Genomic DNA, 15,096 nt, shown 5'->3' with positions numbered 1-15,096 from the left:
CTTTGATCAGTAGACTAAAGATGGCATCCGATAGAAAGTGACATCTGGGGTTTAGAACGGTGTGAAGCTGCTATTTAAAAAAAAACATATTTCCTGGCCAAGAGTATATTCCTCCCAATTTTAGTTTCACCTGAAAATCATCAAATCCCAAAGCCATCAAGTGTCAAACTGGCACAAAATCAGATTTAAAGACATCAAGATGTTCTTTAAAGTGTCATAGTTGACGATGGTGAACCATGGGAAAGTGAGGAAGGAGGACCCAGGCGCGGAGCTCTGAATATCAGCAGTGCGTTTATTCACAGTGAATGGAAAAAACAACAATAAATCCCCGTGCTCTCCCCTGACTCCCACGTTGCATCCTCCGTGAAAAGTCCGTGTCTTAGTGCCCTCTGCTCCCGTGTCTCAGCACTCCCCGTGCTGGCTGCTGTCCGTCGCTCCACACCTTTCCTGGGGAAAACAATAGAAGCAGCCGTCAGGACACAATACAACCGCGGGCACACACACGCTAACTAAACTCGACCGGAAGACTAACGTGGAGTCTCACGCAATGATCCAGCATCGGTGGAAGCTCCAGCACTCTCCTACTAGCTCCCCCGACGAGCCCTGATCAGCCGCAGGTGTTTGGCAAAGGTCTTCAGAGGTGGCCCACCTTCTAACAGGGCCACACCCACCAGGCCTAAAGGTGCTACAGGAAACAGCTGCATATACACACACATACACACATACCTGCCTATATACCAATGTGGACACGGAACAGTAGCGCAGTATCACATATAATATAACACAAGTCCATAACAGCTCAGGGACCCCCGATAGCTCAGATCCAGGTCCCTGACATAAAGTTTCTTGTTGTGTAAATTTAATTTTCCTGTGATAGACTCTGTGTACAATGTGAATGCAGCCACTATGACATCACACATTTTAAAGTTAGCAAAGTTAGGGTAACTTCACTAACTTTGCTAACTTTAAGTTTTAAGAGTTGAGTATTTTTTTGTTGTTGTTGTTGTTGCCATCTTTAAAAGTGATGAGTGAGGAGGTGGTCTGTCTGAGAATCCTGCATGGTAACACACCAGTGAGCGCATCCTGTTTAATTTCAAAAGATCTCCCTTTTATAAATTTCCCTTCTCATTTGATGAAGGTGAAAAACTCACCCATATGCTACACAGAGATTTTGATGATGAGCCAAAATGTTGTAACCATTCAAAGACAACTACTCTTTTGGATAATTTCTGAGACCGAGCCAGTGTGTTCTGATATAAAACAGACTGACCAGTTGGGACCGAGTTACTGTTTTGTGACTTTTATGAAGTTTAGCTTCTTCTTCCTGATTTTCTTTCACCTGTGTTACATATTTGTTTAGCTTCTTCTATTTAACTCTGTCTGTACATATATCCTGAGTCCTCCCTTCATCCTTTCTTGGGGCATCCGTGTTTTTCCCACTGTGTTCCAATCCATTTTCCTCCCTGCTGTCTTCATCATGTTCTCCTTCCTTTGGAAGTTTGGATTACTTTACTGTTTCACATTAAATACTTTGTGACTCTGGACTCTTTCATTTGGCCTAAATAAATGAAGGGAAATTAATTCTTCCATTCTAAGCAAGAATAAATAAGCTATACCCTACCAGAAGGAAGATTAGCATGTTTTCTACATGCCAGTATGGGAGCTTGGAAATTAACAGGACCTTGAAATTAATCAGTGTGTAATTGTGTTCTCGAGAGGCTCACAGCTGGATCAATATTCCAAATTTACTGTTGATTACTCAGAGAAAATAGAGCTTGATTAACAACGTTAATCGTTCCTCTGTTGCATCATCTCACAGCTACTACGCTTGTTGTTTGATATGATGAAAAGATGGAAATCAGATATAATTAAATATAAAATTAAAGAAGAGAAAAAAGGTCATAGGTGTTTCTGAATAAATCTGTTTATTTAAACTTTAGTGATTAATATTCTTTCGACTTTCCTGTTGGTATGGTAACCGCATTAGGTTTGGCTGTCAGTGAAACCTCTAAACAAAAACATCATGAGTTTATATTAATGATTCTTTTTAGTTTGAAAAGGGTCTTAGGGTGAGTCACACAGGAGAGGGAAAGTGTAAAGATAACAGAAAGTGAAATCATAGAAGAGACGAAAGGTAGAAGGAGGGCGCAGAGGAGTGCTCGGTTAACGATGTGAACTGTAGTAAAGTGAGCCGAAGGGATGGATTTCTGCCCGCGCTTCACTGAATCTGTCAAACTCTGAGCAACATTAAGTTTCCTTTTTGGCTCTCAACTTAAAAAAAATAATTAATTCACTTCTTTGAACAAAGTTTCTCTTCTTGACCAAAAAGAAAAAAACACCTTAATGTTGAAAACCTGTTAATTTACAGTCCTGTAAACCAAAGTCTTCTTTTGAAATCTCCACTTTCATGCTGGAAATTTTATGTGTAATTATAAATTGTTGAAAAAAAAGTAATTTTCAACAATTAATTGATGCCTTTCAAAGACAGTTTAGCTTGAATACATCACATGTTCACATTCAAACATTTTTCTTCAGCTGTGTTTAAACAACAAAGTCTTCTTTATATAAAACCTCAGAGCTTTTTGTATTTCAGCTACTAAATGGCCAAATGTATATGCATGTGCCTTTTTGTTGCTTTGTCCAGCTGCCTTAGTTCCACTTGTAACAAGCAAAACAAATTGTTAAAAAAAAAGTTTCAAACTTGGATGCAGACCATGATCTCCTAACTAATAAATTTGCGACCTAAGACATCACCATCCCTCCCTAATGTGGACTTCGAGGCCTTTCAGGTAGGACCATTATCTCTCAGCAACCATTATTGCTGCATACGGTGCATGCACAGTTGTTGTCCAATCATCATAGGCACGAATGCTGTGATTTTGGACATTTAATGTTTTTTAGGCATTATTTTTCCAGGGTGGAGTGATTGTACAGAATACATAATAACTTAAACAGGAATTGGGTCCACATGTTTGAATTTATTATAGATTTTCTCAAATCTATGCAGGGTCAAAAGTGTTAATGAGTCAAATATAAATAATATGTACAGGCCAGTTAACATTTCCTTAGTCATCATGACTGACTACAGTTGGTCGTTTCTCTTTGCAGCACAAAAAGGATTTTTTGACAGCACTCACTGGATTGACCAATACTCAGAAAAATGGGAAAGTCCAAGAAACTCAGCGAAGATCTAAGAAAGGAAAATTATGTGAGGGTGACCCAAACTGTCACCCTCACGTGAGAGGAAATTGGTTTTGATGTTGGGAATCATGAAGGCTCAAGCCTCCCATGAATGGAAACTGCTGGAACACCAGTGTCACTTTGACAACACCATGGACTGACAGGGTGCTGACCAAGAAAGAAGCTGTGACTCCAAAATCAACACCTTCAAGGTTGAAGGTGTTGATTTTGGAGTCACCACTGAAATTTCGAGCTTCCCACGTGTACAAGTCAAGTGCTTACGGAAGAAAGGTTTGATGGTCAAACGAGACAAAGATTTAGCTCTGGCCACAGTGAACTGAAATATTTTTAGAGGAGTAAAGGTGAGACTTTGAAACCTAAGAACACTGTACCGATTGTCAAGCATGGTGGTGGTAGCATCATGCACTGGGGCTGTTGTTCTGCACAAACTGGATGAAATAATGAAGGAGGACGACTACCTACAAATTAGATGACTGAAATTTGAACACGTTTGTTATTCCAGCAGGACAAAGATCTCAAACATACAAAAACTGTTGTTGGAATGGAGAAAGTTGGCTAAAATTAAGCTTCTGGAATGGCCTTCCCAAAACCTTGACCTCAACCCTAATTTAAATCAGTTATGGTTCCTTTGATCGCTCATCCGTTACTTGGATAACTGTGGCAATTCTAGAGCTAATACATGCAAACGAGCGCTGACCCTCCGGGTATGCGTGCATTTATCAGACCCAAAACCCATGCGGGGCGTCCTCTCGGGGGCGCCCCGGCCGCTTTGGTGACTCTAGATAACCTCGAGCCGATCGCTGGCCCTCCGTGGCGGCGACGTCTCATTCGAATGTCTGCCCTATCAACTTTCGATGGTACTTTATGTGCCTACCATGGTGACCACGGGTAACGGGGAATCAGGGTTCGATTCCGGAGAGGGAGCCTGAGAAACGGCTACCACATCCAAGGAAGGCAGCAGGCGCGCAAATTACCCACTCCCGACTCGGGGAGGTAGTGACGAAAAATAACAATACAGGACTCTTTCGAGGCCCTGTAATTGGAATGAGTACACTTTAAATCCTTTAAATGAACTTTACCAATTCTACAAAGACAAATAGTCAAATATCCATCCAGAATTATGTGAGCAGCTTGTTGATGGCTACCAAAAGCATCTGGACGAAGTGCAGCTTGTAATGGGAAAGCTAACCAAAGATTAGTGGGGGGTTTATAAATCTATTTTTGACTGCAGGGGAGGGCTGGAGCAGTGGGTTCAGGGTGTGGTGTCAGGGGAGGCTGACACACACCTGAGCTCTGTCAGCTGATTGTGTCTCCCTTGTAAAAGATGTGCTGGGATCTGAAGTGGTGTGTGGAGTGTGCTACCAGCAGGGCAGCTGGAAATTTGCCCAGTGAAAAAACAGAGCAAATAAAAAAACGTGTGAATGTTGTTTTTTAAGATGTATGCTATACAATCACACGACATTAGAAAAAGAACAGTTTGAAGAAATCATTAAAATCCAAATATTTTCATGACATTCATGCTCACAGTCAGTCTGTAAACCCCAATGATTAAAGCAATTAAATAATTGTATACCCTTATTCTAAGTGGGCATGTCTGGGAAGTATTCTGCAGGCTCTGAAATACTGATGATATATGTGAATCCATTATGTTTACAGTTCAGCTGCTGAGGTTTTGTTTAATTTTATTTTATAATGACACTGTGAGGTGTGACACCGTGAGCAGAGTAGTTTCCTAGCTACCTGTAATTGGTAGCACAGGTATCTGTGTGTAGTGTGGTGCTCCACTCAGTGGAAAAAAAGCAAAATCTGTGAAGTGAATTACAAGCTGTCTTGCTAATGACCATCAAGAATGTGTACTCACTCACCACAAGTACCATTCAAGCCAAGAGGAATGAAGAATAACTGCATTTAAATGTCCATGATTACAGTATGTAATTTGAAACTGTTTATTTACCTTACACATGCCTTCCTCCGTGATGCATAAGTGAAGAAAATTAAATAAGACACTGTGAAACTATTTCAGCTGAGCTAACAAGCTATTTAATTTAAATGTACACAGCAAATTCAAAAGTGTTAAATTTTTTGGTGTTAATAGTCTCCTTGCAAAAGTAGAGTTAATTTTACTCTAAGCAGAGTCACATTCTTTTAATGTAACTCTGAGGTGTAAAATGATAGTAGTTAAAATAGAGTGTTAAAAATGAGTGTTTCTCTGTCAAATCTGGAGGTGTTAAAATGGAAACATTAACTCTTGACCTCTTAACTCTGAACTCCTACAGGGGCTATGACACCAACAGAGTAAATTCACAGACTCCGCCCCCAGCACGGCTCCAATCGAAGCTGAAGTGAAGCCGTTTCAGAACATTTGCTCTACATATTTGAGTTGTTTGCCATGCTTGGTAAGTCACTTTTTCAAAGATTGTTTCAATTGTTATTAGCTTTTACTTCTGTGGCTCTTTGGAGTTGAGACAAAGCTGTGTGAAAGGCATTAGCCATGTTGCTCGCTGATAGCATAATATTCTGTTTTAGCTAGCTGAAAGGTATTGTTTGCGGGCAAATACCACAGCCTTGAAAAAAAGCTTGCATGTGAATTTTCAGTCAAACTTTTGGTCAAATACACCTAAAACAATGTCTAGAATGTGAAATGTTGGTATAATGGTGCTACTTGAAGCCTGAAAACGATCGCCCATAAAAAAAAAAAACGAGCAAACAGCAGTAGCTGACGTCCTGACTGGATTCTCCGTTAGCATTTAGATCCCTCCAGAGTTTTGTGCACACGGTTTAGGTAAAAATGAAAAAGGTTGAGGTTTTACATTTAGTTCAGTATTACCTGTTGCCTGCGTCCTTGTCTTTTGGGAAAATACTTTACACAAGTAATGGCTCAAAGAGGATTCCTTTTTTTTTTTTTTACTGTGCTGCAATTGTTTACTGGATTATTTGTGCCATTAATTAGTGTCAACTAATTTTTATTCGATCTCCGCACAGGATATGCTTGTGAAGATGGAATATGGGGGAGAGCAGAAGTGCGTTGAAGTTCCACAAAGGGATGAATGAAGGACATGCATATTGTATTGAAGAAATAAGTGATGAGAATGCTGTTATTTGCATTTACCAGCTCACCTATGTCAGACCTTTTGATAAACAAAATTCTAATGAAAGTGAGAACATGTATACTGTTACATCTTTCAGAAAATGTTTTGAAATTGTGGTGCACAGTTCAGAATAAATGTTTTTCAAAAACCATTGCATCTTTTTAGTAAATGTTTATTTCCAAAAGAAATTTCTATTAGTTCAGAACAGTAAAATTCCCGCTTTTTAGAATGAATTAGAAGATAACTCTTACGTAGTTAAACTAAAATACTCTTTGAGAGTTAATATATAAACTCTTAACACCAAGTGTTAAATTATCAACTCCAGACAGATTTGGTGTTTAACACTAAATCAGAGTTAACGTACCAACTCTCCAAAAAGAGTTAAATTAACACTCTCTGGTGTGGACCCATATAGACACTTTAATAGTGTTGAAATCAAATCCGACAGTGTTAATTTGGACATGATGGATTTGCTGTGTAGTGAAACTGTACATATACCATGACATTAAAGTGCATCAATATAAAATACAATAAAATGTTCCAGCTTTTGCAGGTTTACAGTGCAACTCTAAAAGAATCTGTTTGAGACATGAAAACATCATCCAGGAGTTTTCAGTTATTTGCTTTAGTATCCATCTAACTTTGTGTTAACTGTTTGCGGAAGATCCTGCAAGCCCTGACCTCATTAGTTTCATCCAACACCTCTAGGGTGAGCTGGAACAGCAACTGTGATCCAGATTTATCACCCAGCATCAGTGTAGCAGCACACTAATGCTCTCATGGCTGAATGGGAGCAAATCCTTACAGCTGGGTTCACAATCTGGTCAAAACCCTCAAACTAAAAGAATGAAATGTGTATGTATTGTTGTTTTTTTTCCAACTTCTACTGGCAATGTATCTGTTAATTGTACAGAACACATTCTTACTTTTTCTCACTTCTAAAAGTGGAATTATGAAGCTTTCCCTTATTTATGTCATATATATACTCTCCCAGAGGTGGATTTTTATAATGGACATGGCACAAGTTTCAATTCATGCCTGAAAGTTATCAATGTCCACCGTGTTAGGGATCTCCATCCTGAAAAGTCCAGAAGTTGTTTCTTTCAGCACTGCGGAGGGGGGTGGGTGACAGCCTTTTTAGCATCTACAGGGGATGAATATTATTATTATTTATTTTCTTTCCTTTCTTCTCCTCTGCTGCCTTATTTACTCCTGTGATTCTTTCTTCCTTTAGTTAAAGGAGTTCATCCTGTCCAGTGGTGTGGGGGCGGGGCCTGCGTTGCCACGAGCACTGGAAATTGTCGAGGGCAATGTGCGCTGGCACCGCCTACACCGGCGGCAGTTCTACCAGTGGCTACGCAAACCTCCGAGTACCACCTTCGGCTAACACCATGCCAGCCAGCTAAAGTGAAGTGACTGCAAACTGACTGCTATGCTAACGCCCTGCTAGCTACCAGATGCAGTCGGACAGAAAAAAAGATGGACTGAAAGATCAAGAATACTGGGCAGACTGGTTTTGATTTTTTAAAAGAACCTTGATTTCAATCTTTTTAGCTCTACTGGATTGCTTTCTTCCACTTGTGGCTGATGTGGTTAAATTGGTTTCTGTGCTATGTTTAGACTGCTTTAAGGGTAGTCACTGAGACAAGAACCAGCTCCCAGATTAAAAACAGCATACAACAAAGTGAAATGACTAAGATCTTTATAAACAACAAAAAAACAAAGTTGTATTTCAGCTAGACGTCATTAGACACAGCCCATGGAGGACTACTTACTGTGGTATTAGCAGTCACGGGTGTTTCTTTCTGAGGTTGACAACGCATTTAGATATAAATGGTTTAGTGAGTTTTCCCTTTAAAACATCTAATATGACACTGATGTTTGATACTAGCTTTTCTTTTGATCAAAAAATGGGAACACAACCAGTATCGAAAAGTCAAAAAGTTTATTCTGTTCATTTGGACATAGCATTTTCAGTGGGAGAAACATTTTGTCGCTCAACCAAGTGGCTTCTTCAGTCTCAGCCGCTCAAACCAGAGCTCCTCCCTGTCCAGGATGTGTACATCCTCATCACTGAAAGAGTATTTACTTGCCTGTAGGCATAGATAGACTGCGGAGTCTGGGACTGACAAGTTAGCTCTTCTGTGTTGTGCCATCCACTTCGCCAGAGGTTTTTTGGTTTCCCTGATGTATAAATCATTTCAGTCCTCCTGGCTCTTAATAGCGTACTCTGTTTGTGTTGGAGGACCCGATCCTTGGGGTGGACCATTTTTTGGTAGCTCAGTGTGTTTTGGGGTTTAAAATCCACAGCGACTCAGTGTTTAGAAAAAATTTGTCTCAACTGTTCCGATACTCTTGACACATAAGGGATCACTACGGGTTTTGCAGTTGTCCTTCTCTCCTTGATCGCCTGGAACTTTCTTTAGGTGCCTTCCCAGCTTTGACAATTGTCCAGCTGGGATAACCGTATTTTACTCAGGACCTTCTTGATATGATGTTCTTCTGCTTCCCTGGCCGCTGTATATGTGGGATGGTGATCGCTATGTGTTGTAGCATCCTAAATGACACCCAGTTTGTAATCCAGTGGATGATGAGAGTCAAACCTTAAATACTGATCCACATGGGTAGGTTTATGGTACACATCAGCTTTTAAATGTCCCCCATTACTGATGGAAATCTCACAGTCTAAGAAGGCTAACCTGTCACTTTTCATATCCTCCCTGGTGAACTTGATGTGTTGGTCCACTGAGTTAATGTGATCAGTGAATTGTGGTACGTCCTGAGACTTGATCTCACCCAGGTGTCATCCACATACCTGAACCAGTGACTTAGTGGTGTTCCAGGCTGAGACTGTAGAAGTCAGTTGGATGAATGACGAAATGTTTTTCCCACTGAAAACTTTACGTCCAGATGCAGAATGAACTGACATTAGATTGTATGGTTTCAATCACACAATGCAATGAATTGACTAGAACGGATTCAAAATAGACCTTTCAACATATCCAGAACAAAGAAAATTTTACTCTCACTTTGACAAATCATAGGTGTAATTGTCTGCATTTTGATTGGCTGATTAAAGATGCAACTCGCAGTTTTCAGAACTTCAAGGCTCTGATCCTCACAACGCCCTTGCTAACCAAAGATCCAGAACAGTTTAATCAGTCTGGCCTGTGTTCAGCACATTAAACCGGCTGACGTTAAAAGGCAGACACCCTGGCAGTTAGGGGCATGTCGATCATTGAACAGAGCTGTAATTAACACTACATGGACTTGGTGTCTTCTGATAACACTCAGAGCGCTGATTCACACTCATTAACTGTCCACAGAATTCATACCGTTCGGCCTGAAATTAAAGGGCAGCTTTTTTTTTTTCATGATCAAAAACTCAGCTTTTGAAAATATCAGTGGCTTCAGGAGGGGTTTGTTGGGGCCTCGTTTCAGAAATGTCCCCTGAATATAAAAAGCTCACAGCACAAAAGCTCAATCAAAATTTCCTCTAAACCAGAGAAAACACTTCTGTTTTCTTTTCTATAAGCAAAACTGGACAGCATTTTGAAGGAGACTTTAAAAGAAGGCCCAAAACAGCCTTGGTACATAAAGGGTTTGTTGGGTTTAAGCAAAAGCACAGAGGCTGAATAGGACAAGATTTACAATTTCCTATAAATTAGTTTTTCTATTTAAAGTTGTTGACAGCAACTACAAAAACAGAATTTACCATGAAAGGTATTTTCCATTTGCCAATATGTAAGTCTGTATTTCTGTGCCCTCTATAAGATTAAATATGCTACCTGACAGAAAACCAAAAGAAAAAGTATTTAAATGCATTTGTTTTTCATTTGTAAAGGCAAAGAAAGCAGGAAAAGAAAAACAAATTCAAATGTAAAATGAATGCAGCTCTCATTAGCCTGGTCAGGAAAAATAGAAAATATCCAGTTAACAGCAGTTCTCTCTGAGAAAATACACTGTTGATGTCAGAGGTCAGAGGAGAATGAACAGACTGCTTTCATAGGAATCTGATAGTAAGACAACAGTAACCCGAATAATCACTCATTACTATCAAAGTATGCAGTACAGCATCTCTGAATGCACAACTAATTTGGCATTCATAGACTTAAATGGAAAAAGACTCACATTAGCATGATCCAGTTAACTTTCAGGGGGCTAATTCTAAAAATACTAATTTATAACCCTAAGCTATCATCATATATAATTTTTATTCTTTAAAAGATTCTGTGTGTTTACTTGTTTGGAACAAGTAAAAGACATTATTTTCTTTTCTCCAACACATAGGGTAGAGATTTTTTTTTTTTGGTACATGTCCTCTTAAATTAAAGACACCTGCATCCACACACTTGGCAAGCTACCAGAAGGGGTCAGGTGTAATTGTAATAGTTTCCCCAAATGCTTCCCACTTCAAATCTGTCAGCCAGAAAACCTGCTATTTATTTTGTGACCTCCTAAAGTCTGACAAACTCCTCAGAGAGATTAATTGAATGACAGATGGATGAGAATGTTGGAATCATTCCTTGTGGAAAACTGAGAAGAGCCAGGGGACTGTGAAACTGACAGAGCATCTCAGAAAGCTTTTTCTGGCTGACAGCAATCTTGGAAATTAAATCAGTGACCAAATAACAACTCAAAAAGATTTCTGTGGTTTTACAAAGCACACAACCAGAAAGTTGTTGGACAAAAGCACATCAGCCTCAACTTCTGGACAAAACCTACAGTCAGAAATACAAGATTTATTTTTTTTGAGCCAGTCAATGGTTAGATATCAGTAAACCTGTTTTTTGTAAACCTGATGGACAAATCAGTGAGTAGAGTCAAAATGAAAGATGGTAAAATGAAATGTCCAACAAGACAGCTGAGAGCATGTTGTTTAGAGAAATGTGTTTAGTGTCGTTATATGCAGATGATGTGGCTTTTTAAACACAGTTGTACTCATGTTGATGTGACAGATTAAAGGTCATCATCAATGGACTTATTTAAAGACAGGCAAGTGTAATCCTATAAAGTTCACAAAGTGATTTACTGATGAAATGCAAAGCTTGAGGAACCTGGCATTTCAAGATATTTGTTTGCAACGATAAGTTCTATGTTCAGGAGCATGCAGTTTGGCAGAGTTGATGCTATATGGGACAGTGTGATGGATTACAAAGTACAACAGACGGTGTACAACAGCACTAACCATACACACGGTCAGTCGTGCACGAGTGTCGTAGATCTGACTGCTTTGTGGAGCCTGTACAGATTCTGCTGCACTACAAAATATAAAGCAGAATGGAGGTGTTGGCTGCATGACAGAAATGTGACAGATTCTACAGATCAAAGGATTTCCGATCAATGTGGATTGTACAGTATAATGGGCTCTGCACTGCTGTGGACTGTGTGGCTAAGAGTCTTGCAGCATGACGGATTTAAAAGCACAATGGATTTTCAAGGGAGTAGATTTCTGATTTTGCTTTTTTAATGTAAATGATTCTGTGGACTCGAGAGTCTTAGGAACATGAGCTGGACACAAAAATGCCTGAAGAGAACACCTGTGAAACCTTTGGAAATGTGACTTTTAAGAAGTTTTTTTTTTTTTAAAAGGACTTTTAATGTTTGTTGCATTGAACTTTCGTCCAGTGGAGCAGACTTTGAAGTTGTTCCTCTTCTCTTCGATCCAGCTTTGATGTTAATAACTGAGCCATATACAAATTAATGGACCTGCCTGCTTCTATAAAATGTGTGTCCAGTGACGTATGTTGATGTGCGTGTGTGAAGATGAAGAAAACAGTTTTGGTGATGAGAGACACATTACCAGTTATGATTAAATGATTATAATTATGATGGTGGAACTAATTACGATGATTGACTCAGTGATGACAAATGTTGATGATGTGAAAAAGCTAATTAGTATTATTCTAATTATTATACTAATTATTCAGTGCATTTTCAACCTTCATTGTCCATTCAGGGAAGTTCAGTTTACAGACACAAAGCACACAAAAAATCTGCCCTGTGTATAATAAACACTGTAAATTATCCAACTGTGATGACTTTGAAATTAAAATGTGGACTACAAAGATGTTGATGCTGAAGATCATATTAATGGTGGTGGTAATGATGAAGATGATGATGATTATGGCTTAGGACCAAAAGCTGAAAGAAACAGGAAGTCCTATACAAGCCTTTAATCCTACTTCCTGTTTACTTTTCTTTGGTTGTGTTTTCTGATTGGACAATATTAAAACAGAAATGGTTATCCTTGTGTGTGATTCATTCTGTTTCCGTTCAGTACCTCATAACCAGCGAGAAGGCAAGTAATAGGAAGGTTTATTAGTCTGAACGCACAAATCTGAGGGTAACGTCCTGCTGAGCTGTTCCTCTGAAAACTGAAGTGACCTAATAGCTACAGAAGATGGTGTTGGCATTTCAGTACCAAAAAACAGGATACAGGATCCCATGATGGAAGAGTTTATGTGCACAGTGGGTCTGAAGATAACTGGGCTGGAAAGCAGCATTGATTCTGTACTTTTTCACATAACACAACCTAAGAAGGAACTACTTTAAAAATATATTAAGTATACAAGGAGCCACTAACCTTGGACAGAGGCAGACTGCAGATCTTGTGCCAATTTACGATCAAGGATAGTTTGTGGTACAGCAGTTTAGATCTACTTTGGTTATCGTGGTAATCCACTTTCACTTTAATCTTTTTCTGTCTTAGTCTCTTTGCTGTCTGAAGTCACAGATTGTCGAGATAAACTGCTGGGAAAGTTTTTTTTAAATATATTTCATTTGGAGGAGCCAGGATTTTTTTGTATGTTGCCTCTATTCTATATAGGTTTCTTAAAGCTAGATTTTACTGTCCATTGATTGTATTTTTCCCTTTATTAGAGCTAAATACTACTTAAATGTCTAGTGTTCACATGGTTTGTCTTTTCAATATGGTATTGTCAGTGCTCCACCAATCGATGTCAATCAGAGGTTTCTCTTTTAGGATAGTTTTAAGTGGCAGTTGCTGCTATTTTGTCAGTACTGCACATTGGCTCATGTACACGTGGCAGTTGTTAATGAGAAGGGTTATTGTTCTGAAGCGGTGTCTAGTATCCAAGTAGTTTTCAGTGTCTGAACCTAAAACAAATAAAAAATGTACTTGAACCATCCCCACTGGACACGAACTGTTGTTTTATGGTTGACAAAGCTACTTGTGTCATCACAGTTACTGTGGAATTTGTAGGTCTTTAAAATGGGATCACAGTGGCTGATATTGCCACGGCCTGTGTCAGAGCACTGATGCCAGGAGGAATCTGACAAAACAGCATTATGTTACATTAACGAGAACATGTTGGCCGACCCTGAGGTAGAAGCTAAAAAAAAATATAACAAAACAAAACAGAAATGGTGTTTCTAAGAACTCTGATCGCTCCTAGTTACTGAACCATTAACACTAAAAGTGGGGAACTTCCTTCACAAGTTATTAGAGCGATTGAAATGTCCCTGCGGTCTGAAAGTACCTTTTATGAGTAACCACTAATCACATGATAAGTGTTCCATTATTTCTCTGAGCACAGTGAACTTTCCTTTTGCTAAGACCTTCAGTTATTGACTATTTTTATAATGTTTTTGTAGTAGTGTTACTGTTTTTAATCCACTTGGGTTAAATAATAATATAATTTTAAAGTCACAGAATCTGTTTAGAGCCCTCATAGTCGAGTGAGATTTGTGCTACGTTTAAGGAATTTAGGATCAATTCCACAACAGTGAGATAAAAGTAGATGCTGACTGTTAGCTTTTATTTTCAAGCTATTTTTATGCACATATACTTTGTCAAGTTGAACATCAAATACAATAAAAGAGATAATGCCTTTTATTTGGATACAGTCATTGCCTCCTTTTGTTCAGACACCATTTAGAGACCTTGCAGTTTTATTTCTAAAAGCTTTGACTCAAGGGCACCGTGTGTCTTTGTAGGATGCAGCACTGAGACCAGAAGAATAACCTTGTAAATAATCATAATCCAATTTTAGTCAGTATCCATCACCTACTGGTTTATGAAATCCACTTTTGTTTTTTTGCCATTCAGAATTTTATTGATACCAATAAAGGAATCAAAATTGCTCGATTCCAATTTCCCATCTCTATTACTTATGATGTGGAGGAGTGGTGGCTCTAATCTGAGCCCCACTCGAATGATTGCATCTCCAAGGCAGAGGCTAGCCATCATTCAGACACAACTAACTTCCGCTGCTTGTATCTGTGATCTCTTTTTTTTTTTGGTCACTACCCAAAGCTCAACACCATAGTCGGGGGTGGAGTTGTACATCAACCAGTGACTTCCAGGCTTATTCTTCACACTCAGCTCTCTCTTCACCACTATAGTTGGTCACTGCAGCCATGGCACCAATCCGTACATCAATCTCCAGCTTGCCTCTATCCTCACACATCACTCGTGAACAATACCCAGAAATACTTAAATTCTTCCACTTTGGGTAGCAACTTGTCCCTGACCTGGAGTGGGCACTCCACCCTTGTCTGCCTGAGCGCCATGGCTTCAGAGTTGGAGCTGCTAATCCTCATTCCAATGGCTCGACACTCAGCTACAAACCACTCAAGTGCGAAGTGGCACTCCACTCGACCTCCAGCTACAGCAGGACCGAAAAGCAGAGATGAGATTCTGGCGACCAACCTTTGGTTGCTTGGCTACACCAATATGTCTGTGAAGGTTCTCGGTCATCCAGGTCATCGTAGTCTGAAGAAGCTTCTCGGATGAGAGGTGAAACGTCTTCAAGCAACTTAAAGAAGTCCAGACACTTTTCTT

General features: G+C 39.4%; 1 protein-coding gene and 1 long non-coding RNA gene across 4 annotated transcripts in view; both read left to right on the top strand.

Moving 5' to 3' along the window:
- The window catches only part of LOC309692888 (thyrotropin-releasing hormone-degrading ectoenzyme-like), a 275,261-nt gene extending 262,724 nt beyond the window's left edge, over nucleotides 1-12,537 (top strand). For 2 of the 3 annotated variants that reach the window (XM_082511733.1, XM_082511735.1), the window contains exon 20: nucleotides 7,525-12,537. In XM_082511733.1, coding sequence (XP_082367859.1) covers nucleotides 7,525-7,677 — 153 coding nt within the window. In that variant the 3' untranslated portion in view covers nucleotides 7,678-12,537. Of the gene's footprint in view, nucleotides 1-3,108; nucleotides 3,386-7,524 lie in introns of those variants that run through there. The other variant, XM_082511734.1, reaches the window with a different exon arrangement.
- Nucleotides 5,291-6,441, top strand: LOC309692905. Its single transcript, XR_014272514.1, has 2 exons — nucleotides 5,291-5,597; nucleotides 6,184-6,441. It is a non-coding gene; the product is annotated as an uncharacterized lncRNA (long non-coding RNA).
- Nucleotides 12,538-15,096: the final 2,559 nt, after the last annotated feature.

This window comes from Aulonocara stuartgranti (genome assembly GCF_965226115.1).
Source record: "Aulonocara stuartgranti genome assembly, chromosome: 17".
Classification (NCBI taxonomy): domain Eukaryota; kingdom Metazoa; phylum Chordata; class Actinopteri; order Cichliformes; family Cichlidae; genus Aulonocara; species Aulonocara stuartgranti.
This window is presented reverse-complemented; position numbering and strand designations above follow the sequence as displayed.